This window comes from Sinocyclocheilus anshuiensis, unplaced genomic scaffold (genome assembly GCF_001515605.1).
Source record: "Sinocyclocheilus anshuiensis isolate Anshui unplaced genomic scaffold, SAMN03320099.WGS_v1.1 scaffold2749, whole genome shotgun sequence".
Lineage (NCBI taxonomy): Eukaryota > Metazoa > Chordata > Actinopteri > Cypriniformes > Cyprinidae > Sinocyclocheilus > Sinocyclocheilus anshuiensis.
The window spans coordinates 173,658-185,779 of NW_015554047.1; the positions used below are offsets into that span (position 1 = coordinate 173,658).

The 12,122-nt window shown below is 40.7% G+C and overlaps 1 protein-coding gene across 1 annotated transcript; it reads left to right on the forward strand.

Annotated features, from left to right (window-relative positions):
- The first annotated feature begins 31 nt into the window (after positions 1-31).
- On the forward strand, positions 32-10,850 carry macroh2a1 (macroH2A.1 histone). Its single transcript, XM_016460318.1, has 9 exons — positions 32-278; positions 318-574; positions 663-769; positions 1,278-1,466; positions 2,271-2,378; positions 7,410-7,500; positions 8,526-8,615; positions 8,908-9,082; positions 10,338-10,850. Exons 2-9 carry the CDS (start codon positions 358-360, stop codon positions 10,501-10,503), a joined length of 1,143 nt encoding a protein of 380 aa, XP_016315804.1. The 5' UTR covers positions 32-278; positions 318-357; the 3' UTR covers positions 10,504-10,850.
- The last annotated feature ends 1,272 nt before the right edge of the window (positions 10,851-12,122 follow it).

Here is a 12,122-nt window from a genome sequence, read left to right on the forward strand (position 1 = left end):
TTTTGTTTTTAATGTTGATGTTGCAATGCTACTTTTTATTGTCGCTGCCAACTAACTTGTCACATGCACAAACTGTGTTCAGATGTGTTCATGTCAGAATAAAATACGACAGAATCATATTTGTGCGCTGATGATCTCGTTCACTCAGAAAAAGTGGATGTGTTTGAACTAGCCTAATTACTGCTTAACATCTACTGAAGTCTCTGAAATACTGACTGATGACATATAAAGCATATGCATCATTCACAGAATATATCATAATTAGATTAGCACATAAACTTTTTATTTGCACAAAAATAACTAGTTTGAATTAATATTAAGACTTATTCTTTGTGCCAGCACGCTTTGCTGAAATGCATGGACAGGGCAGAGAAACTTCATCATGTTTGTTCCTCAGGCATCATGTCCAGTCGAGGTGGGAAGAAGAAGATCTCCAAGACGTCCAGGTCTGCTAAGGCTGGTGTGATCTTCCCTGTGGGACGGATGCTGCGCTATATTAAAAGAGGGCTTCCCAAATACAGGATTGGTGTTGGAGCTCCAGTCTACATGGCTGCAGTACTGGAGTACCTGACAGGTACGATGCATCTGTAACCATCTATATCGATGCACTGCATCAGAAGCCTTTCTGTCCTCTTGAAGCTCTTCATGCATGGTGCTTTCAGCTGAAATCCTGGAGCTGGCAGGCAATGCAGCCAGAGACAATAAGAAGGGCCGCGTCACACCCAGACACATTTTACTAGCCATCGCCAATGATGAGGAGCTTCATCAGGTAACAAGTTCAGGATCAAATATTCTCAAACCACGCATATGCAAAAATCACAGGCTTCTATTGAAAAATTGAGTGTTTTTGATGTAATGTTGTAATAATATTGGAAATTGATCTACACCTGACAACTTTGTAGATAATGCCAGAGGAAAAACTGGACATACGCTAAACGACTGAGGATCACACGCTATCAGACTCTCACAACAAACTCATGTTTCATTGCTAGAATAAGTATGACGAATGTCTAAAATTGGCTCAAAATACCAAACATGTTTGAAAACCTCAGACTGGATGTCCATCATACACTACGTGATTTTCTGTGAAATCTGTCAACTCAGACCGACCAAAACCTGCAGACTGGCTCTGACGTTCCTGCTCCTGAAACTCAGACTCATTCACTGCCTCATGATCCGTGCTTCTGGAATGAAAGACGATGAAATCATGTTTATTTTGATCAGGTGTGTTTTATGGTGCAAAGATGTGTTCCTGTCTCTGTTTAACGCTGGTGCAGTTGCTGAGGGGCGTCACCATCGCTGCCGGAGGAGTTTTACCCAACATCAACCCAGAGCTGCTGTCTAAGAAGAGAGGATCGAAAGCAAAGCTCGAAGCCGTCATCACTCCTCCACCAACAAAGAAGTCCAAGACCGCCAACAAAGCACCTGTCAAGAAGCTGGGCACCAAAAAGTCCTCAAGAGTAAAGGTATTCATTGAACACTTAACCCTAACATGTTATGCTAACTCTATCACGCCATACTAACCCGAACACATCTTACTAACGCTAATACGTCTTACTAATGCTAACAGGTCATACTAACTCTTTACACATTATACTAACTCTAACATGTCATACTAACCCTAACACGTTATACTAATGCTAACAAGTCATACTAACCCTAAGATGTCATATTAACCCTAACACGTTATACTAATGCTAATACGTCTTATTAACTCTAACACATCTTACTAACGCTAACAGGTCATACCAACTCTTTACACATTATACTAATTCCAACATGTCATACTAACCCTAACACGTTATAGTAACGCTAATACATCTTATTAACTCTAACACATCTTACTAACGCTAACACGTCTTACTAACTCCAACATGTTATACTAACCCTAAAACTTCACACTAACTCTAACACGTTATTTTAACTTTAGCACGCTTTACTAACTCTAACACGTCTTACTAACTCTAACATGTTATTCTAACTCCAAAATGCTTTACTAACTCTAACATGTCATACTAACTTTAACACGTCTTACTAACTCTAACACCTTAAACTAACCCTAACACATTATATTAACTCTAACATGTCATACTAACCCTAACACATAAGCAGTGTCTGGTGCGAAACTTGTTTTTAACCTCCTAATATTCAGCATAGTTAAGCCGTTTATCATCATTCTGAGCTCTCATATCCAGTAAGATTATCACTGGCTGCATTAAGGCAGTGCAGTATAAGCAGAAGTTTGCTCTGCTGTGTTGTTGTTGTGACAGAGACGGGCTGCGATGGCTAAAGCGGGTACAGATGGCAGCACCACAGCGGGCGGCCCGGCCGATGGCTTCACTGTCCTCTCCTCCAAAAGCTTGTTCCTCGGCCAGAAGGTAAAGCTGCTATCATTAGATTACACTCTTACTACAGTAACTGCTCTTTTTTTTTTTTTTTAATAATTAGCTTTTTGTCTATCCATCTTGCTGTTTTATGAAACATCTGTAGCTATTAGGGGTGTAACGATGCACTTGCTATCTTGATGCATCGATTACAAATCCTGCTGATTAATACGCATTGATCTTGAAATATGACTTGTGAGTCATTTGTTTTGGTCAGTAATCATTTTAAAATGCTAAATGGAGACTGAATTGCGCACACTGATCACAGGACAGCCACTGATTTTCTTTGTCCTTTGGAGCACAAATAAAATCTTTCAAAACATCTTTCAAAATACCTTCTTTTGATTTCCACGAAAAAGGTCATACTGGTTTGGTGCAACCTGAGTGCGAGTAAATGTGATTATCAAATGATGAATGATGATATTTGTATTTCTCTCATCAGAAAAAAAAAAAGAACAAAATCAAATATCTGAGACAGGGACCTCTGGTAGAGTCGACACTGAATGGCCTATTTACTTGGGATGAAAATTGAAGATATGAATTCTTGTTTTCTGAGAATTTGAACAAAATGAAGTGAGTTTATGCTTAAAACAAGAACAAATGTCTGTCAACAGGGAATGAAAATGCTCTGGTTACTAACGTAACCTCGGTTCCATGAGATAAGGGAACGAGCATTGTGTTGAACACTTATAGGGGTAAACTCCTGTTTACTCTCATACTGAAGCCTGATTTGTTCACGTTCGTGTAGCTGCGCGAACAAATGGCGCTTCAGCCCACCAAAACGGGTGGAGCTGACTGCTATATAAGTCGGCTCTGAGTGCCATTCGCCAAAATCTTTCAACTGACAGCGACAGTCGTTGACTTGCATGCAGCCTTATAGCACAGCGGCGTATGCAACACTCGTTCCCAAGATCACACTAGTGACCGTTCAACCTGTTGCGTTGAACGATTATGGGAACGCATCCAATAGCGCTGTGCTATAAGCAAGTGCAGAACGAAGTCGCTCTGCGAGCCCAGCCCCAGAACGCCGGTAATGCGGGCTCCTAAAAGGCAAAATCTGTGCCTGTAGGGCAGGGACATCCAAGTTATAAAATCTGGATAAGGCAGATGGCGAAGACCAGCCGGCTGCTGCACAGATATTACCAACTGAACTCCACTGGACCAAGCCCAGGAGGAGGCCATTCCTCTGGTGGAGTGGGCTCTCACTCCAATAGGACACTGTGAGCCCACTGAGGTGTAAGCCAGGGCTATAGCGTCAGCTGTCCAGCAAGATAGTCTCTGCTTTGTGACTGGAGCGGGGCAGCAAGTGGTCTGAGATTCTCGAGTGGCAGGTTGCTGCAAGGAGGCAGGGAATTGACATTTGTGGTATTATTCTTTGAGTATGTGGGTTTGCTATTACAGCAGTAATTTGCTCGGGCACGTGCTGAGTGTGAAGGACGGTGTGAAGGACTTTTTCCTCTCTGCATAGAGATCAAGACGGCTTCTGTGGCACAGGGTCCAACGCCACTCGTGCGGTCCCTGGCGCTTAGGAAAAGTGATAGTGTTTAGCCGTCTGAGGGCTGTCGGAGCCCAGGCCCTGATTTTAACCGAGGCTGAGCTGGAGACAGTGAGGGCTTTGCAGGCTGCTGGGAAGACAGAGCCTTTTGGCTACCTGAACAAGCTGCAGAGCTGGAGCGCTTAGGCGGGAATTAGCGCATGACCTGCGACGACTTCTGTGCTGCAGTGAAGTGCTTTGCAAATATGTCTATGACAAGGCCGCATAACCTTTTAGGGGAGACGGGAGTCGAGGAAGGAGTCCTTGATCTCCTTCAAATCCACGCAACACCAAGCTGACCAAGGCCCAGCCGATTGGGGAGAAGGGTGCCAGGATCCTCTCCGGAATATGCCCAATCCTCTAAATCTGAAGCTGTCAGTGAATATAGAGTCATCAGTGACAGCATTCTCCTCCAGTCCGCATAAAAAAATCAAACCGTTCATTGCTCTTCTACGGCAAGCTGCAGGCTTCGAGCTTCGAGCTTCAGAGTCCATTGAGGAGATGATCTTTGCACTGAAGGAGAAAATTCTGACGAATTGCGCTCAGAGCCGACTTATATAGCAGTCAGCTCCACCCATTTGGCAGACTGAAGCACCATTTGTTTGTGCAGCTACACAAATGTGAACAAATCAGACTTCAGTATCAGAGTAAACAGGAGTTTACCCCCATAAGCGTTCAATGCAATGGGAGAGACCGTTCAATAGGAAACTTGTTTTCTTTGAATTAAGTTGATTTTTCTGGGCCCATTGGCAGATATTTGTTCTTGTTTTAAACATAAACTCATGTAATTTTGATCAGTTTCTCAAGAAAACAAGACTTCTTATCTCATGTCATTTTGCATCTGTATCTTGATTTAAGAAATGTGATTTAATGGAACAGTAAACATTATTTCTATAATCTAGTGTTTCTGATCAAAGCTATTAAAGCCTTAAGCTCATTTGTAAAATGTTTTAAAAAGTAGCATAATAGAGATCTGTTGGAAGTTGTATTTTCATCAGAAATGAATCAAAACAAAACAGCTAATGCGATGTTTAGTTTGACCTCTTATGGTTAAGCACAACACATTGACTGACCACTGACTGACACATACAGTAAGGCAAATACAGAGTGTTTCTACTGTCAGTTTGTGTCATAAACATGCAAAGAAGCCCACTGTCACGCTGTCCAGCAAACATTATTCTGTGCAGCTTTCTTGGAAACTGATGTAAGACATTTAGAGTTTTGTTTGTAGCGTGTGGCCTGCTGTGTAACGCCTCTGCTGTACTCTGTCCTGATCTCTCTCCATCCTGCTGCATGATCTCTCCACAGCTCAATCTCATTCACAGTCAGATCACTAACCTAACCTGCCTTTTACGTGGAAGGGGTTATCAACCCCACCAATGCTGACTTTGACCTTAAAGATGATTTAGGTGAGCGCTTATAGCTGCCATGGAGACTCATGTTCATTCAGATGCTGTAGATCTGCTTTTATGGATCCAGCAGTTCACATCTGGGCCTAATATGGCAGTTTTTGGCTGCCTGGAAATCCATGTGAACAGAGCTCTGGTTAAAGCCAGCATGGTCAGTTTTGTCCATATTCAATCACATTTCCAGGGTCTTTAACTGGTAGATGGGCTAAACTCACACGTCCAGGTCACATTTCACCCCGAAATCAAAAGAAAACAATAATAATCCAATTATCTAGTAGAATCCACCCCAAAACTGTAATGAAATAAATAAATCTCATTCTCATTACTGTCATGGTTTTGTAATTAGCGGCCAAGAACCAAAGGTGCGAATGCACCTATTGTGTCGTCGTCATCTTCTTCTTCTTCCGCTCTTGAGTCTATGGCCACCCATAGAACCGTATGGTAAGTAATTATGAAATTTGGCACACAGATAAAGGACAGTCTCAACATGTAGCACACCAGATTTGGAGTCTCTAACTCAAACCCTCTAGCGCCACCAACTGCTCAAAACTGCACTTACATTTGTGCTAATAACTTTTGAACCATTAGGGCTAGAAACAAAATCCGTCCTATGGTCACACCCTAAAACACCCAATGCCGTCATTTCCCACAATTTAGTATTTGTCTTTTTACGAACTCTTCCTAGACCTTTTGTCTAATTTTCATGAAAATCTAACCATATCCGCTTCAGACCATGTCAATTAAAAAACATGGAAATCAAGTTGATCAGTCAAACCATTTCTGAATGAGCGTGAACAAATTTGTCGAAGAGCTTTCCAAAGTGGACATAAGGCTATATCTCTGCAACGCTTTAGCGTATTCAAACCAAACTTGGTGGGTGTTGTAATAACCATGACCTGAGAGTACCTGCACAGTTTTGGCGCAGCGCCACCTAGTGGTCAGAAGATGTGAAAAATGGCTATTTTTGCAAATAACTTCTTAAGGGTTTGGCCCAAAATCACAAGACTGGTCACAAGACATTCGGAGAGGCAGAATGGTACCCAATTTTCCCATGTCCACCATTTCTGGTGTCGGCCATTTAGAATTTTGTCGCAAAATGCAAGATTTTACAAACTCATTGGCGTATCATTACAAAATTACATGTGTATGTGTTTTCAGCACCATACCCTGATGGTACTTATTACATTTTGTGGCAGCCCCACCTATTGGTCAAAATGATAATGAAATTAAAAAATGAACATAACTTTTGATTAACTTTGCCTATTGGCATGAGACTTTCCTTGATAGATTGCTTGGATCATGACGAGAACACCACAGAACACAGAGAATACCACAACACATCAGTTTGGTAACAGTGCCACCTATTGGTCAAAATTGATAAACCTTTAAATCATATTACTAATGATTGAATTTATGATTTTTTTAGCCAGTCTGAGTAAAATCACCTTAAAATGTCATTAATTACTCATTGTTGAGGTTGGTCTGATTGCTCCTCATTCTGCCTCTCTTGTGCTTGGCCCCTTAATTGGTTCTTGCGGCTACATTTCCCTTTATTCTCAGTGTTGATTCTTAATACTGTAGTACATATCACTGTTTTTATGCCAGTTTGCACATGCTGGACAATTTCGATACATTATTTTGAGTTGTTGAGAGTGATGGTTGAAATAGTCACTGTACACAAAACTTTCCTCATTCAGTATACAGTAGTCAACATTTGAAGTGGATCAAAAAAGTTAATCAAAGTTGTCCTAAAACCAAAATGGACTCTTGTCTTGGGACAACTTTGATGAACTTTTTTGATCCACTTCAAATGTTGACTACTGTATATATTTCATATCACTTCCTCCCAATTTGGTGGTAAAATGTGACCAGGACAGGTTGATGAGATTTACCCAGCAGGTTTTTAGGATCGATCAGTCATCTTATGAATGGATTCAGCAGTCTTGTATGTATGTGTTTGTGTTTCTCCTTCTTTTTACTTTTGTCTTTTCCAGTCAAACCGGTCTTTGTCTACTCGTCATGGTTTGACCTCATTCTCCACAGCTTTTGTCTCTCACTGTATTTGTTTGCCTGTTGTTGTAGCTGCAAGTTGTGCAAGCTGACATTGCCAGCATCGAAAGTGAAGCGGTTGTTCACCCGACCAACTCCACCTTCTACATAGGTGGTGAAGTAGGTAAAGGAGCAGTTCTGCAGAAAACACCACAGCTCTGCCACTTTGACTCAAAATGAATATTGATAATGCCATCTTATAATATTTGCTCATTGAAAATAACAAGGTATGCATCATGTCTAAATAGCGTGGTTGTATTCATGCATAGATTTGATATTAGATTTGAAATGATGACAATTGGTATTTTTGGGTGAACTGTCTCTGTAAAGCATGGCAGTGATTCTGCACACTGTTTGTGATTAAGATGCTCTTGTGTCTAAAGCTGGTGTCACTCGACTCTAAACAACAGATGGCGTGTCGCAATAGGAGATCAGAAGTGACATTAAATCTGCAAATTCACTTCACTGAGTGCAAACGCACACATCGCTACCTCACGTACCTACAGAATGGCCATGACTCAACATATAGCTTAACGTATAACAGCCAGTACATTTGCATAGTCATTACTCAGACTCGTCTGTTAGTTCTGCCTGGGGATGAAAAATCATCCTCATTTGTTAGAAGTCTGTCACAATCACGGCTGAAGACTGGAGACTTCAATCAAAAACAGATGCACTTTAGCAGCAAATCAATATAAAGTTGACTGAAATACGAGTTGAGTTCCACTCAAACATAAACTGTTGTAAAAGACTGAATTAGGATGAAATTTGTTGAATGGCTGCACAGTATTGGAAAAAACTATGATATATATATATATATATATATATATATATACACAAGAATTTTGTATGTATTTTCAATGTAAAAGAACCACCTCAAAAAATCTTGTTTAATAGCCGTAAGATGAAGGGTTTTATTTACTGTTTTTTTTTAATTATTATTTTTAAAAACAATATTAAGCAAGACTAGAAATATATTACTTTTATTATAATACTATATACGATGAAAGCAGCGGATCGTGAGCTGCTCACTGCTCAATTCAGTAATAAATCAGACACGCTGGGTTAGGGTTAGGGTTAGGGTTCGCTGGAGTGACGGCAGCTTTAAACACACGTGTGCTCAGCATCACAGCTCAGTGTCTCTCTCAGGCAGTGCTTTGGAGAAGATCGGAGGAAAGGAGTTTGCAGAGGCGGTTCTGGAGCTACGCAAGAGCAACGGCCCTCTGGAGGTGGCAGGAGGTACATTTACACCTGCTATTACATCTGATCACAAGCTGCGTGAAGTCAGTTCCAGGTGTGAACAGGCTCTGTAATGACAGACAAGATGCTGCTGTTAAAAAAGTCTGATAACGCTCGTTCTTAAAATGCTTTGTCATGCTCTTCAGCCATGCTTTAATGAATTCTCATGGCTTACTTTTTTATTCAGATAAGAGAGTTGATCTTAAGGAGTTGTTGTTAATTGTGGATAAGTTGCAGTATGTTTGATAAGGTCATTTATCCTGATAAGTTCATTATCTTTGTTGTTCCTCAGCGGCCATGACCTCAGGATACGGTCTTCCTGCCAAGTTCGTCATCCACTGTAACAGTCCAGGCTGGGGCTCGGATAAATGTGAGGAGATGCTGGATAAGACGGTGAAGAACTGTCTGGCTCTCGCTGACGAGAAGATGCTCAAATCTGTGGCCTTCCCTTCCATCGGCAGCGGCAGGTACAACTTTAGTTGTAATAAATACAGTAATTAAAGTAATTTATTGCCCTAGGGCCAGATTTACTAAACAGGGCAAATTAGTGTTAGATCGCAATTTCATAAAAGCGCCGATGGGAGGGGAAATTCTGCGAGTGATTTACTAGCAGTGCACACATTAAAAAACACAGACGCAGCAGATCATTTCCATAATGACCAGCGTGATCTACCAAGAGCAGTGCAAATTACCGTCTGCTTTAAAATATGCTTTTTTTGGCTGTTATATAATGGCGCAAATACTAGTAATTTGACGAGCGCAAACGTTGCGTGATTCATTTGAATACTCTCCTCCCATAAATTTTGTGTCTGAAAGGCAAACTCCTATAAATGCATATTTTAATAAGGTCAGGCACAAAAACAACTGCGTCCACATCTTTTCAGAGCTAATTCTGACTGTACTATTTTAACGCCAAAAGATGGTTTGCGCTGGCGCAAGCTGTTAGTAAAACTGACCTCTAATATTAAAGTCAGCATTAAATGGAAATGTAAATTCACTCAATTCAATTCAATCTGTTATTTAAATACAGCTTATTGTGAACAATTTGGTTCTTTTTTTAACCACATTTGTCCTCCTAAACTCCGCCCCCTGCATGCTTACGCTCATCTGCATACGCTTAAGAGCCACGCCCACACTTCAACATCCAATCAAAAACTGGTACATAAAACCAGGTCCCGCACTACATTTTTTGTTTTTCATTCAGATGTACATCATGTGTTCCTGGCTCAGTGGTAGAGCATTGCGTTAGCAGCGCAAAAGGTCGTGGGTTCGATTCCCAGGGATCACATACTGGTAAAAAAAATGTATAGTCTGAATGCACTGTAAGTCGCTTTTAAGCGTCTGCTAAATGCATAAAATAAAATAAAAAAATCATAATATCGAAGAAAAAATTCATCGCAACTTAAAGAATATAAACATTAGGTTGGTTTTGTTAAATAAGTTAGTAGAAGTTAGTAGTTAAAAGATTAATTTAGAATTAAAGGGATATATTTAAACCTCAACTAACAATATTAATAATAGATGTTGCAAAATGCATGTTGTGCATAATGTAAGGGGAAATGTGAAAATGATATACTTAGTAGTTTCCTCATCCATTTGAGATGCTAAATACTAATAGCTAAATGATGATTATTTTTGCCGTTTGCCATCAGATGGTTGTTGAAGTGTTACGGTTCCTGAATACTGTGACGCTGCATGCTTTGCTGTGTTTCTCGTCTATAGAAACGGTTTTCCGAAGCAGACGGCCGCTCAGCTCATTCTGAAGGCCATCTCCAGCTACTTTGTGACAACGATGTCGTCCTCCATCAAGACGGTGTACTTTGTGCTGTTTGACAGCGAGAGCATCGGGATCTACGTGCAGGAAATGGCCAAACTCGACGCCAACTGAAGTAGAAAATCCTCTGTAGATTTCAGAGGTGAAAAAATTATTATTTTATGCTTGATGATGAAGTTTGGGGGGTAAAATATTTTTGGTACTTTATTATAACAGCAACAGTTTGGAGTCTTTGATTTGATTTGATTTTTAACAGAGGGATTGGGTTTTGTGTCGGCACTGCGACTACTGCATAATTTAGTCTAGTTTGTTCTGTTGTTTCAATGTATAATGTGTATCACAATGTTAATTTGCATAAAGTGTATCTACAATAATTGAAAACTAAATATATATATATATGAAGTGCATAACTTGTGTAATTTGTGACTGGTGTCAGCAGATGGAGCCCTTTGTCCAGTATTATATTTAAAATGTGGTCATCTTACATTGAATACAGACAAAAGAGGAACTGTGAAGGAAACATTTGGATTAGTTAGTTTATTTCATACATCCTTTCAGCTACTGTGATGTTTATCCATGTGAATTATGATAGCTTCGGACTCATTAGAGATGAATACTAGAGTATTCTTGTATGTCGGGCAGCAGTTTCGTTGGGTTGATGGTGTAGAGCAGCAGCTCTCAGTTTCTCAGCTCTTTCTCAAGCTCTTATCCCGGGGTTATTGGCAGTCAGCAGCGGGTCAGTTTCCCAGCGCAGACCTCCTCGAAGGGCACCATCTGAGGACTAATCCACAGGAAATACGGGCAGCTCTCTCCTCGCAGGAAAATCTCCCTAAATTCAAAGCATCTGTAGGCACGGGTTGGAAAAGGGCCGCTTTCCCAGAGCTCCAGCAGATGATTTTTTATTCTTTGCATGTAGAAAGTAAGCCCGGCGGGGCAGAGGACTACATGAAATTAAAACAAACATCAGCGGGATCAGGGAGGGTAAATAGCCAGTCATCATGCCAGTGTACATGAAAGGAGTGCAATATAGCCGTCATTTTGAGTGGATGCGGTGAATCTGCTTGTTGATCGCTCGTACTCGTGAAGAATGTCGATGCAATATACTCACAGCTGCTCAGATGTGACTTAGTGCGAGAGAAAACGCAAACTAGGAAAATCCTCATGTGGTACGAATTCACTTCTTTAAACTATATTTACTTATATAGGGCAGTGTTAAATCTCTAATCTGAGGCTGTACTCATGAAAGCCACAAAGCAGCTTGATGTATAAATGCTGGGCATGTGGGAAAACACTCGAAGTCAGACACCTATGGAGGAACTAGTGCATGAAAGTTAAAGAGTAATAATCATTCTTAGTAAAACAGTAAACCTCCTTTTGGTGAAAATATGTACATTTTGAGCACATGCTTAAAACATCCCATGCATTTCGTAACGTACCATTATTCAGTCATCAGACTAGTTAATTACAGACAAACATAAAATAGAAAGTATGCTTGTCCTGAAGGAATGATGGTGGCCGTATTAACATGATACCTCATCGTCTTGATTCTGGGGTTGAATAATAATACATGAAGATCCCTGTAAGGCCTTTGCTGCATTCAGGGCTCTTCATGTGCATATGAAGTTCAGGAGACGGTCATCTCACACCTCTGGACTGAGAGTCCGAATCTTACAGCAGATTTTATCCTGCGGCTCTTTTACTAAGCCGATGGGAACTTGTGCTTTTGGCTCCTG